This window comes from Coenobita brevimanus, chromosome 111 (assembly GCF_032717465.1).
Source record: "Coenobita brevimanus isolate Jiangsu-jjx chromosome 111, ASM3271746v2, whole genome shotgun sequence".
In the NCBI taxonomy this organism is placed as follows: domain Eukaryota; kingdom Metazoa; phylum Arthropoda; class Malacostraca; order Decapoda; family Coenobitidae; genus Coenobita; species Coenobita brevimanus.
Window position 1 is genome coordinate 1299688 of NC_137064.1, and position 15247 is coordinate 1314934.

At 38.6% G+C, this 15247-nt stretch overlaps 1 protein-coding gene across 1 annotated transcript in view; it reads right to left on the reverse strand.

Annotated features, from left to right (window-relative positions):
* Eps-15 (Epidermal growth factor receptor pathway substrate 15) overlaps window positions 1-15247 on the reverse strand; it is a 57972-nt gene that overhangs the window by 42436 nt on the left and 289 nt on the right. Inside the window, exons 2-8 of the mRNA XM_080286414.1 lie at window positions 12291-12425; window positions 9956-10099; window positions 8528-8689; window positions 7313-7423; window positions 5493-5666; window positions 1979-2029; window positions 135-304 (exon numbers count right to left, since the gene is read on the reverse strand). Coding sequence (XP_080142540.1) covers window positions 135-304; window positions 1979-2029; window positions 5493-5666; window positions 7313-7423; window positions 8528-8689; window positions 9956-10099; window positions 12291-12425 — 947 coding nt within the window. The remainder of the gene's footprint in view (window positions 1-134; window positions 305-1978; window positions 2030-5492; window positions 5667-7312; window positions 7424-8527; window positions 8690-9955; window positions 10100-12290; window positions 12426-15247) is intronic.

The following is a 15247-nucleotide window of genomic DNA, read 5'->3' on the forward strand; positions in this document are numbered from 1 at the left end:
AAAGGCATATGTCAATTAAGCAATTTATTCTGGCGACCACCCAATGACTAGATTCATCTGATGGAAACTCTTACCTTGCACACAATTAAAGAAAATAATATCAGTGTAAAACAATGAAAAAATAATAATCTCACCATATATGAGCAAGAACCATCTGTGGGAGGCCAGACTGAAGGAAGACTCCCTTGATCTCCTGCCCACTGACATATCCATCTTTGTCCAGGTCGGCGTTGTGGAACATGACATCATATCTTGCTTTCTCCGCCGCACTGATCACCCACGGCGCCGGTGGGGGCCCAGACGGCTGACACACAATACCAGAGGCGGTGTGTTATGTATCAGCCAACACTATTTTCTAAAAGCATCTGACACTCTTAACCCCTTCAATACACTGAATTTTGTACATTTTATTCTTGCAACCATCAGCTGGCTTTAATTAACTTAAACCAAACCTCTAGAAGCAAAGGTGATAATGAAGACTATACCTAATTCCTCCTGTGCAAAAAAGTTTCTCCAAAGCCAAGTTAAATCATCTGGTGACAGCAAGAAAAAAATATATATAAGGCAATGGATTGGAGGGGCTGACATGTTAAATTCTTATAAGCTGACATAATGTTACAAAAGAAATTGGTCATATTAGTGTATATACTCATTACTGATCAATTATATACTTGTTATTGTTCAACAACAAACAAATAAATGAAAGTAATTAATTTTTTGTTCCCAAAATTATTTTGTATTCATTCATTCATTCATCTAATCAAAATAAAAGAAAATCCTAATTTTTGTGTCCACTGCAAACTTTTTTCTCTTTGCATAATCTTGCCTTGACGTCTTCCAAACTTACTCAAACTCGAAGTCCATTTCATATTGTTCATTTAACAATACTAGTAAGTCAGAACTTGCAATAATAATAATAAGAAAAATATTAATAATGAGCTAACACACTTCAAGCTAAACTGCCATGCATTTCATCACCATTTTTGAGATAAGGAACAGAATATACTAAATTAACTGTATAAATATGCATGAAATTGTATATAATTTTTGGTGTGTTCTTTTGATTATCCACCATGATACAGTCAGAATGATTTCTTTTTTACGATGTAATACCAACAACGACGTTTCACACGGGATGTGTTAAGTGGTCAGGCTTTTAAAACTTCAATGGGTAGGAAAGATGAATTTACACTAGCTGACTACCGTACACTTCAGCAATATGGCACAGTACTACTAAGCTTACTTCATGCTACTGCCTGTGCATCAAGGGGACTACCAAGCAAAGAATACTGTTCAGAATAAACCAGACATTCAAGTTAAATTTTTAGGTACTCTTTTTTCCTATCTACTGACAAGAAAAATATAATTCTGGGTTCATAACTACGACATATCAAGAATAATTTCCTACTCAGTGTTTGGGACTTTCCCATGCTATCAAGAGCAACTGACATATCCATCCAGAATACAAATGGCGTGGGTTTATGCACAGTCAAAGCATACTTAAAACATAACCTTTAACTGGTATTCAACTGACAAGCATGACATATCTCTCTTATGCCGGTTAAATATGAAGCAGTCTCACTCAGAAATATCAAAATTCTTATGTACATAATTCTAGGATATCCACCATTTTTTTTCCCCCCCTGGGTACAGATAACTTACATTTCATGACACAAACATGCTGACCCTCTATGTGTCACACAAAGAGTTAACATTTAATGCATACTAAAACCTGATTTAGCTTAAACAGTGAAACAGTTTCTTAACTTCATGCAATAACTGAGTACTAAACTGCTGTAACTTACACACTTGAAAAATAAGTACAGTACAGAAAAACATGAGGGTTCTGGTGATTACTGGCTTTATATATTTTGGAAAGATTATAAAAGCTGAATGAATCAAAATCAAAATGAAAAAGTTTGCATCAGGATATCAAAAACATCCCTTCAAATGGCATGACAATAGAATTAAAACTAACTTTGTCTGCCGACGCCGCTGAGGTGGCGTCAACTCCACCGGCTAAGTTGTCCTAAAAAACATGAAAAAATCAGTATATAAGCATCAGCACTTCCAAACCTTGGGACATCACACTGCACCCCTTAAGACAGAGAGAGAGGAAGGAGGCCATCTTGAAAACAAAAGCAAAAATAATAGATTTCTTGCATTAAATGTCTTATGCCAGACCTGCTTGGTTGCAGTGTAACCTCAACAGCTGATAGACGATGTCATTTACCAGCAAATTAAGGTTACTTTATAAACAATTTAAATGGTCAGTTCTTCCCAAATGATTACTAACTCTGGTACTCATTAATACAAAAAAAACTCCATTCCAACAGGAATAGTGGTTAACACCACTTTCTTAAGCAAGCTGATTTTTTTTTTTTTATGTGGTAGATGGAAGCACCAATAATCCACTTGATGTAGTGCTACCATCAAGTGACTCTAGGAATGCCAAGCCAAAGTAGCTTTTTTGCAGCCTAAGAAACCATGTATTACAATGGGTGGGAAGCATTTAAGCAAGTTGACACCTACTGCTACAACTGGATGTGGCCCACAAGGCTTTCTTGGTCTCATAATGTCACTCTAGTAAGAGTGACTGGTCACTCTCACTTTCTCAGTCTAGACTAAGAGCTGTCTAGATATACATCTTCCTAATATTGTCATAGTTTACATGAATATAAAACGAAGGCATATCAATGTGCAGGAGCAGAAATAAAACAGTTAAGGACGAGGTGCCTGGGAGCCTTCTTTGTTGATGAGAACAAGGCCCAAACGCTTCAGCATAAAAGGCCTTCTGTCTTGTCAACCAAACATTGCTTTAATGAGAACTGGCCTATACCTGAGGCCTTTGTAGCCTCTTGCTAATCAGTCATGAATGCTTTGGGGACAAGCAGGAAAATCTGGCTTCATCATTAACTAATCAACATACAGGACACATATATAGTCTTACTTCTTGGTTACTTAGCTGGGATGCTTTAACTGAGGATAAAGACATGCATTCTTAGTCATAATGATAATGCGACAGTGCAATGTACTTGGAATCAGCACAAATTTATTTTCATATATTGAAGTGCCGTCCTTCCCAGCTGTGTATAAAGTTTAAATGTACTTATAGTAAGGCAATGGTCCAGCAAACACTCAATAAAATGGAATTAATAGGAGAGAGACTATATGTATATTGCCTAAACATAAATCTGCTTTTCTGGATATATGTTGCATAAATTGATATACTGTACTCCTGTTCAGTAATACTGTTATTGTACTGCACTGTATTTTGATGCTCACCCATACTACAGGTATATGGAAGACCGTTAAGCTATATATCTGAAAAATAAAATACAGTAATTATCTAATTTAATCCATTTTACTTCAGCCAAGGCCCTATCTGATAATGCATTTTGACAGATAATGCCATACTATTCCTCAACCCCTTTAAAGAGGGTATAATGCCTATAAAACCCTATACTGTACATTTTTATAGGTTTCCCTTGTTGTGAATGGGATTGCAATTCTAAGATGCCACCGATAAGCAAAACCTGTCAATACCGATTTTCCAATGGATGCATTTATAAACTGTACACCCCTCATCATTACCATTCTTTTCCAGTGTCTGCCCTCCTCTGTTCCTATTTTTCCCATCCTTCCAGTCACTTTTTATTACTCTTCTTTCCTTGTCAGGTAAATTTACATTCAGTGACAAACCTAATGGTTCCTGTAAGCCAGGAAACAATTTACAACCCTGGGTGGTAACCATATAACCTATCCATACGAGTTCCCTCTGTGTCAACAAGTAGGTTGGCAGAGGGTTAGTGCCCCTCCCCATAAAACAACTAACTCAAAGACAAACAGCCACCCCTTACAGGATTATGGCATCTGGCTATAGACAGATAGTGATACTGGTATACCCTGGTTTAATAATGAAATTGGTTAAGTAAAAGCCCATTGCTAGGCAGGGTATCATATCTCTGGGTAGAACTAACATGTAAAGTATAGGGATACATTTTTGAGCCTTGGGTTTCCCTCCCAAGTCCTAAACCCACCCAAATGAGTCCAAAAACAAGTTTCTAGCTAACCTAAACCCCAAAATAGCTTTAAAACAAGCTAAACTAAGCTTAAAAGAAGTTTATAACTCACCTAACCCAAAAATAAGATTTTAAAATCGTCAAATATAAGTCTAGAAAAGGCAGGGTGAGGAGTTGCAATGTCCAGACAGCCCAAATTTGCCCAGTCCAATGGGCCACGCTTCCATTCACTCACCATTCATGCCCCCCGAATCCTGGCTCTATCTGATACGCCAAAAACATTCACCACGTTCTGTAGTTTCACATACAAGTATCCAACATAATTTTATACGTGTAAAACACAAAGTAAATTATATGAATAAGATAAACAGTGCCAATATCAATGAGAAGGGAAACCTAAAATGATAAAAAAAAGAAAAGTATCTCTTTCCTTCCCTACCAACTGAAATAATAAAGAAACTAGCGGTAGCAGATGCTAAGAACAACATTCAGGTACTACATCCCTGTACTACTGCTATCATTCTACAGGAACACTAGCTATGACATGCATCTCAACCTAAGGTTTTACATACATATATATATATATAAATGTGGGGGATCTCAAAGATCAAATTTAGAACTCATATCATATCTATCAATCCTACATGATGCAGCCTCAGTAACTTATTAAGCCAATGCCACCAACAATTACAAGCCCAACACACACACACACACACACACACACACAACAATAATTCTGTCTACTGCAATCTCCAATGTCATCTGACTAATAAAACAAACGAGTATAGCTATACAATTTAAAATACTCCATATTCTGTAAAAACAACAACAACAACAACAACAACATCTGATATAATATTAAACTAACTCACAATAAAGATATACGAATAACATTCAGTTGCACTGAATACATCCACTGCAGAAATGTCTAACCAGTGCTATTGCAGGCATACTTGTAATTTCTATCAAACAATCAACTAATGTTAGTTATTAATTAGGCTTTCTATCAATGTATAATTAGTTTAAAAAATCCCTGGTCATGCTACATTCAGCTTTAAGACAAACATGTAAATAGCCTACCCACTCTCTCATCCAGTCCACCCTTCTACTCTAAATAAGACTGCATTAATACATCACTGTATCTGTCTAACAGTGCTGCTAATCTGTCTCTGTGACTAAACAATGGTCAATGGTTTGCGAAAGCTGAACTAAGATTAAGAATCAGTGTCCACTACCAACCAATAAATACTACTTCATCCCTAACCTTCACTATTATCCACATCCTCCTTAACAATGATCTGTTTTGTGATGGAAGTGGAAGAAAACACAGTTGAACATAGTTGGGTTTATTCCCAACTTGTTTTGGAAATAAATTCTCCTCTATTACCCATGTTTTCTTCTACCTCCTTCCCATGCCTGTTAAAATGTCAAAGCTGTTTTGCTTTGTTAAGGAGAAGATGGATATGTTACCTTTGTGGGTTGCTGTTTAGGTGTGTTGGCCGGGGGTGCCTGTGAGGGTGGGGCTAAAGGGGCAGGCACAGGACCCTGGGCAACGCCTGCACGTTGGGCACTTGACAACATCTCTTGGGGAACAGCTGATGGAACGGGGTTGTTCTCTAGCACTTTGTATATCAAGTGCATTGCCTGGTGCAGACATATAAAATGAATTAGACTACGGGGTGGAGGGGAAAAAAAATATCTGAGTATCCACGAACTGCACAGTTTGGAGTCTCTCTTAGATAATTTGTTAAGAGGCCACATTAGTGTGGGTTTCCTGTACGGTAGAACTCTATAGTTGCCGAACTCATAATTAATGACATCACTAACTAGCAAGTTCTTCCTAAAACAATAGTTGGAAAAATACAGAAAATAAACAGGAATATGAAATGAATTGGCAAGGTCTTTCTGCTGAAAATTAAATGTACATTTAGTACTCATTCCTTTGTTCGTTTTTGTGTGTATATGTGAAAGAGGGAGTACTGATGCAAACAATAATGTACTCCATTAACCCCTTAATAACCCCCAGCGTTTAACAACCCTTTACAGTACCCATGTCAGTGACATCGAGTAAGCGTGAGCTATAAAAAACTGTGAAATATTGTGGGAAGGGAACGATGGACACTGGTACGTTTACACCCCCCTATGCTACTATCCCAAGCATTCAGACAGTTGCAATCTTGGATTTTTCGTCCATATGGCACATGCGGTAGCTTGATTGGTAGTGAGGTGGCCTACAGTCCTACCACACCCAGGATCAAATCCCAGCTGGGGCAGGGAACAGTTTAAGGATTTGAATTTCATAAAAAGCAGACTTTACTGATCTGCCATAAGACCCGCCAACATGTCATAAAAATACCCCTGGTAATACCAATACACCAGTTCTGAATGTGACAGCCCTAGCCTGTATTCAATATGGACGGTGGGTGTTAGCACCGAAGTGGTGACATGTGGAGGTGTAGGAGGACTACTGGGCCTTGGGATAGGCAACTGCCCCCGAGAAATAGGCCCTGAAGCCTTTGCCACGTTGGACACACACACACACACACACACACATACACACACACACACACAAAAATGCACCGTAATTTTATGAATTTTTCGCGAATCATGGCAAATCACAGGATGGGTTTAGAGAGCTAAAAAATGCATTGCTAGATGCGCCAGATGATTCTCTTCACATCTGTATGAAAAATTAATTGATTTTAAAAATCTTAAAAAATCTATGGCTAGGGTGAGGAGTGGCTGAAAGAAGTTCAGGGAGCAGTTGCCTCTCCTGACACTGAGAGGGCTCTCCCTCCGTGGTAGGGAATCTTTTCATGCAGCATGTGTCAGGGGTGCAATGCTGTATGGTACTGGGACCTGGGCAGTAAAGGAAGTGACTATTCACAGACCCAAACGTACGGCAGCGACAATGACTAGGTGGATGTACAGTGCATCTCTGAGTGTGAGGCCTGGGGGGGTGGGTTTACAATAGAAGAGTTGAGGAGTAGGTTTAGACTGGAGTGTAATGGTGTTGTGATGAGGAGAGGTAGAATGAGATGGCTTGGGCACATGGAGAGGATGGGGGATTATAACTGGTGCAGAAAGTGAGAAGTGTTAATGGTGGGGGTTGGGTTGTGAGAGGCAGACTGAAAAATACATGGGATGAGGTCACTGAGTGTGACCTTAGAGATATGAGACTGAATAGGAAAGCTGCCAGAGACTGAGCAGCATGGAGAGCCACCATTACGTGACCAAGGCCACCGCATGCATGAATGTTGGAGCCCTCAAAAACGAAACAATATACTTACAATGGAGAACTCTACCCGGTCTAAAGAGCCATCTTTATCCATATCTGACAAGTCCCAAATCTTGCCAAGTACTTCCATGGGAAGCTTGGAATTGAGCATCACACCTCTAACCTGGAAGGATAAATATTGAACATGTGCTGTATTATACTATGCCATTACAGTATATAATATACTGGTATATACATGCAGAGAACTCTCACAATACGTGCATTTACAACTCACAGATTCCCAAGACACGTTGGCTATAAACACAGACAGGAAAACACAGGATACATAAAAGAATGTGCAATATGTGGTTCTGTACAGAAGACTTGATGCTTTAAATTGCCTGGACATCCCACACAATTACTTTCCAGACATTCTATATTTTACAGCATACAAGGTACATCAGCATATAAGATGGACACAAATTTTGGCAGGGATATTCCTGGAAGGTGGTAGGTGGTGGCAACCATCACCCACTTACCTGATGTAGTGCTGCCTACTTTTTCCTGCACTTTTATCATTCTTTTACTGTGTCTGCCCTTCTCTCTTCCTATTTCTCCCATCTTTGCTGTCACTTTTTATTACTCTTCTTTCCTTTTCAGACACTTTCACATTGAGTGACAAGCCTAATGGTTTCCTGTATGCCAGAAAACCCTTGACAATGCTGGATGGTAACCATATAACTTGCCCATATGTGTTCTCTATGTGTCAACATGTGGGTTGGTGGAGGGTTAGGGCCCCTCCCCGTAAAACAGCTAGCTAACTTAAAGTCAAATGGCCACCCTTTTAGCAATTGTGAATAGTGGCTATTGATAGACAGACAGAAGTTCCATGAAAAATTTTAGTGTACAGTACAGTACTTCCTAGACTTAGCAAGCTGAAAGTGAGTGGTAGGTAAACAATGGCACACTTTAAACAAATACGATGGGAATTACAGAAGCTTTTATGTCAATTTAGAAGCTTCAATGGTCTGGAATGTGGAAGTTTTGCAGCAAGTGAACTATCTTGGCAAGTTATCTTGGCAAAATTATTTATGATACTATAATGAACACAGTAAAAATGTAGTATAAACTTGCATTTGTACACCACCTAAAAATTGTTGAATATAAAACCATCAATCCATCAATCATCCAATCCTACGTTGCTCCATGAGGAGCCCAGGGCTAGGCAAGTTGGTCCTGACATTTAAAACATGAAACTAATAAATAATATAAAACAGCAGATGCTTACTTTATTGCCATGTAGTTTATTGGCCTCTGGTCCCAGTGTGTTGAATATCTGGTCATAGCGTGCCCTGTCTGTGGGCGTAATGGTCCACACACCACTGCTGGCTGCATGCTGCTGGGGAGCTGGTGGTTTGGTGGGTGGGGGTGGATGTGGTGGTGGTTCACCCTGGGAAAAGTTAGTCATTATATCATCATCATTATTGCCAAAAATCATCACTGTCATCATCATCATCATCAAATATCATCATTATCCTCAATCATCAATATTATCATCACTGGCAACCATCATCATCATCATCATCATAACAAAATTTCCCACTACTTAATGGTCAAAGGTGGCATATAAATATAGGAAACACACACAACAGAAGCATGTGGATCAATCAGTAGAGATGGCCTGCGGTCCTACCGAACCTAAGTTCAAATCCCCGCTGGGGCAGGGAACAGCTTAAGGATTTGAATTTCATGTAAAGCAGACTTTATCAATCTACCAGAAGACCTGCCGACAGGTCGTAAAAATACCCCCGCTTATACCAATACACCAGTCCTGTATGAGACAGCCCTAGCAAGTATTCAATATTGATGGTGGGTGCTGGGTGACATGCAGAGGTGTATGATATGTAGGACTAATTGGGAGCAGACTGTGAAGCCTATGCCCAGAGTCGAGCACATTAAAAAAAAAATTAAAAAAAATTAAAAAAAATTAAGTTCTCAACAATGCTCCATGAAATGGCCCATACATCCACACACTCATCAGTTAACCCCCTTTAATCATTACAACATGTAAAGCACCATGCATTAACTCCATTACTCTAATGTCGCAGCTACTAGATATGTTTTCTTTCATTCTTGCTCTCCTGACAATTTTATTCAGCTCAGGAGAGACTGTCAAGCTGGACAGGTTATATACCAGTATGTCTTTCATTAACCTCTTCAACACAAACGTAATTTTTATGTTGAAATGAAGTATCTTCAAGGTAGTACAGTAGTTCAGGAAAAAAAAAAAAAAAAAAAGGTCATTATAAGTACTGAACTGGATGAGTTCTTAAATACCGTACACATCACAACTTTTTACATAGAGAACAACTGCTACTGTAAATTAAGGAAAACTGGCAATCAGTTTTACAAGTAGCAATTGGAAGCTTCACAGACATTATTTCTTTGATTTACTATATATGTAGAGAAAAAAGGGATGTAGAAAATCATCATCCAGACCATTTTTTTTGTTCATCATCATCATTACTATCATCAAACCGACCTCTTTTTCCCGCTCAAGGAAGGGGTGAGGTGGGTTACAAAGAGCAAGGAAAAACCTAACAGTGTGAGAACTATCAACAGCATACCATAGTAAAAGTGCATCACTCTCAGTTACTCACCACTCAATACATAGAAAAAAAAAAAAAAGAAAAAAAAAGAAAAAAAAAAGAACTACCATATTTGGCGGTGGTGTGGGCATGTTGGTATTGGCAATGGAGGGCTCCTTCCCATTCTGTACTAGCGCCACCATCTTCAAAGCTACAAAGAAACCAGCCTTGTCTAGGTATCCTTTCCCTCCTGGATCACTTATGTCCCAAATCTGTGGATACAACAGAAGACATATATTGTATTTTGGGTCTGGATTTACTAAACGTCTGTAGCAAAGATACGGACAGAATTCTTCTGTATCTTATTAGTATATGGAACGTTTACAGGGGTGGGATTTAATAAAAACTCTCGAGCCAGTTACGGTGATCATGGACCACAGAGGGTTGGAGGTCTCCTTGTATTCATTTGAAACTCTTGAGTAATATTTCGGACAACAGTGTTTATTTAAACTGTGCTTTATAAATAATGCACTTGAACAAAATACTGTTACATTTAACCACTACTACTGTCGGGGGTTTTAAGAAGGAATTCTGATAGCTATTTTTGAAACTGCAGTCGACACACAGGTGTCTGGTCGCTTTCCTTGATGATCGATTGTGCTGTAAATGTGCATTCAGCGATACTCAACATCTGTCTGAAAGAAATTATAAAATACTTTTTGTGATGCTAAATATCTGAGCAAAACTGAATTAGAGGTCATCATCCACCATCATTAAAACCAATAAATGTATACAGAAAATTTTACTAAAATCATGCTTGGGTAATTTTCAAGGACCATGTCTTGAAAATATGCTTACCAGGCATACAGTATAAGGGATAGGTTATGTTAGGTTACGATAAATTTGGTTAGGGTTGCATAAAACCGGTTAGGTTCGGTTAAATTAAATTTAGATAAATTAGGTTGGGTTGTCATGAAAATTTAGGTTAGGTTTGGATACATCAGCACTGATAAGGGTAATTTTGTGCCAAAAATGGTGTTCCAAGATGGTGACTGTCTGTCTTCAGTGCAAATGAGGACTAAGCAAATAGTGCTTTTCTAAAAAAAATAATAACACAGAATCTTGAAAATGCCCTCAAAAATGTTCAAAGAATTCATACAGGTCTTTGGTACAGGGAAAAAATGAAGTAATCTGCAAAATAAGGTGGTCTCATATCTCCTTGAAGATTTCCTTTGCTTGAACTACCCTCATAGATATTGACTGTCGCTGAAGTGGGTGTAGGTAATCACCAAACAAATGCTACATCTTCGAAATCAACCTCCTCCAGCCCTGGTTGGACCTTATTATTTTATGTTCTCCTCTGTACAGTATACAGTAGCTACAGTAGTTTCACAATTAACTATGCCTTGCAATATATCTTTGATACAGCTACATCCCTAATACACCCATCCTCCACAAACACCACACAAGAAGAGTTAGACTACTACCAACCCCTTCACTGCCTACAAAATACGGCCACTCCCAATTTCTCACCAATTAACTAGTTCAACCTACTAACCATGACTTTTGTCTTTCCCATGTTTACTCTCAAACCTCCACATTGCCCACCCTCCTCCAAGTTCCTTAACATCTCTACAGTAACATGCTTGCTCTAGATAGTCAGTACCAAGTTTTCTGCACAACAACTCTAGAACAAAATAAAGTTACAAAACAGTCTGAATGAGATATACTAAGACAGGCTATAACTCATTCAGACCTGAAGGGTTTCCTGCATGCCAAATTATCAGCTAGCAGCAGTGAATAAAATAACAGTTACAATGGTTCAAACCAGATGGGCCAATTCAACTGCACTAACACACTCAATATCTATTTCAGTTTGATCCTGCATCTAATGTTAGTATCTCCTTCAAAGAATGTTAATTTCCTTTTTGCTACAAATACAGTAATGTGACACATTCTTCCCAAGTTCACCTACTTGTCTGAACTTTCCTCCTCATTCCCCAGCATTATAACAACACCAGAAAACACAAGCACTGAGGCTTTTCCTATATACTGTATTTCCCACCAGCTATTATGGTATTCTTTAAAAAATCCCCTTGGTGTAGGCCACCCACATACATACAGATACGAGTCTCAGTGCTGTTAATGTGTGGTACAATATTCAATTGCAACAAGGAACTGATGCAAAATTTGCTTACAATGAAGCATGTACTTTGCTTCATGACACTTTTATACATCATTGGGATATTGAGTTCAGAGTGCAGCAAAGTATATAATGGTAGACTATTAATTCTAATCAAATCTCTGCACTACCGAACTTACTAAAACCTTTACCCTCTGGAGGGTAGTGAGTTTTCATAGAATAAAATCACATGGCAACTGCCAGAAGAAAATGCCTCCTAAATAGCTAATGCATTCATCAAGACGAACAAGTACGGTACAAGATCATTCATAGTAACTTACCCGACTAAGAATGTTGTCATTTAACCCTGATTTCTTTAAGAAACCAGCAGCAGGACCAGCTTGAACAGTACCACAATTATTTGGATCTACTTTCTTATACCAGGCTTCAAACTGGACTGACTGGTCTCCCGCCACCTGCAACAATATTAAAGATGGGCATGATCCCTTCAAATGGCTGCTTCCTCCCTGGAGATAAAATGAATACTACTCACATAACAGTACAGTACCTCCAGGAGGTGCTTCCAGTGTGTTGAAAACAAAATTACAAGAAGCAGGAATGGAAGACTTTCATGTGTGTGTGTGTGTGTGTGTGTGTGTGTGTGTGTATTTTATTTACATATATATATATATATATATATATATATATATATACTGTGTGTAAACTGTAGATAGATAGATAGGTAGATAGATAGATAGACAGATACAGATATATGAGAGAAGTAAAAACTTCAGTCAGAGGGAAGGATAGGTTGGCAATGAATGGTAAAGTGCGGAGTATTACAAATCTGATGTATGCAGATAATGCTATGTTACCTGCCAACAGTGGACAAGGGACTAACAGACTGGTGCACAGTTTTGTGTATCTTTGAGAGCGTCGGGCTTTGAGGAAGATGTGTACAGTATAAGAGCATAGTCATGGTGGCTGAATGAGAAAGTGACTCACAATATGACATGATGATGAATGGAGAAAGGAGCTGGTGAGGGAGTTTCAGTAACTGGGTACAATGACAGAGAATGGAAGCAAATTTGCAAAAGAAGAAGACAGAGTAGCACAGGGAAGGAAAGTGGCTAGTGCTTTCAAGGCCTTCGTATGAAGAAGAGGGCTGGATATGACAGCTACAGGAAGCTTGCATGAGGGAGTTTAGTAGCCTATCTACATTAACATACAGGGTGTGAGACTATGATGTGGCATGGGAATGAAAAGTCAGGATAAACAGCAGTGGAAAAAGGATTAGCCTACTGAAGAATGTGCATGACGTGCGAAAAGTGATTAAGGTACTGTACAATGAAAAATAATGTCATTCATGAAAGATGTGGCGAAAGAAACCCTATGGACGCCATAGTCGGAGAAAGTGTACTTAATTAGTATGGTAGTGTGAAGAGAATGGGTGTGAACATGATGGTGAAAATGGAGTACAGTCAGTCATTTTGTGTGGAAAACATCAAAGACAGCAACAATACTCGATACACTGAGATTAAGACAAAAGCAGAGTGAGGGATCCAGTTTAATTCAACGTTTCATCCACCAGGGCTTCTTCAGGTATTGTAGGATTGTTCACATGTCTGGTTTAGGTCACTACTCAGGCTGGAGATATTAGTTGGTGGAGTTGTCCACTGGTGTTATTCCTGAAGTCCTCGTTGGTAAAATGTTGAAATAAACTGAATCCTGCACTCAGCCTTTAGCTTTTCTCCACGTACTGAATATATGTCACTTGACTGAATTATCCCTAACTACAAGTAAGCAGGTCACACATCACTAGTTTACAATAATGCCATGTTTCAAAATGTAATAATTACCAATACAATGAAACTTTGTGTATTACATCCACAGGAAATCACCACCATGAGTATCAAGCCATCAGTTATAGCTACTGTACTGCATACAACCAGCTTATTTCTGGAAATATGCCTTAGTTTTTACAAACAACACAGAAGAAATACAGCAACATAAAATTCTTCCAGCAATTAACCTTCATTTTACCATAACCTGCAACTTTTTTTTCTAACTGTTGTGCTTTTTTTCTAACTGTTGTGCTGGAGATTAATTTGGTTATCAGACGGGTTTCACTTTTCATCATCATCATTATTATCGCTGATCCCATGCTCTTTCACAGGAGCCTACAGCCTACTAACATTCGTGGCTTTATTAATATATATGGGCTATTTTCTGAAACTAGAATGGTGTCACATTATATCTGTGAACTGACAATACTGGAACCAAGTACGGTATCTGTTGGTAATATAATGCCACTGGGTCGGTTAGTCAACCTACCAATTCTGTCTGACATAACAGTAAATTGCATTTATTTAACTCAACATTGCCCCTATGGATTAAGTTACTGTAACTTAGGATAATGTGGGTTATGTTAGGTGTGCACTGGAGAGAATACTGGTATCATATTTCTTCACAGAACCTCTGTGCAGACCAGTTAATATGTTTCGACTGGGCTACCAGTAGGACTAGCCTACCCACCAGCCTCTATACAAAGATGATAACTTTGATTTTATTTCAGGCTTGGTTAGAATAGGATCTCTGATGCTCTTCAGAAAACAGATTGATTCCTAACCTCATCCACCCACTTTTGTATAAGGAGAGCAGCACAAGAGCTAACTTAGCCTGATATAACATTCTAGCACATCTAACCTAGACCATTCTATCCAAGCCTAACCTAATCCACAAGGGACAGAGCAGTTCTGAACAGCTACTGGTAATCTGACCAATACCTACCTGATGGCAGTTTACTTGTGCTCTGCTTATCACAGACTTAACTTTTAAACTTGGTTAAATATCTGTATCCAGTACTGTATAACACCATTATATATTCATTCTGACAAAACAATAAATATCTGTTGCTAAATCTATGTTTTAAACTAAATGGAAACTGTAATATTCTAAGGTCCTAAGCAGCATGGTCAAGTAAATATTCCTTGCTCTATACTGACCTAGGCCTAGTTTTAATAAACTATAAAATATAGCTCAAAGAGGATGCTATCTGCATGAAAACATGAAGTAAATGTGCCCAAATCTGTGCTACACGAATGACAGCTGCGTGAACTACGTATCTCCCCACTAAATACACAGAGATACCCAATACACGGAATACCTCTGTGTAATCTTGGGTACAAGTGACAGCCACTATCACTACTATGGCACTCGCTTTATCTTACAAGGAGACCGTTATCACACCCCAAGCCTACAAATGTCTATACATTTGAAACAGATAATTGTGAACCCA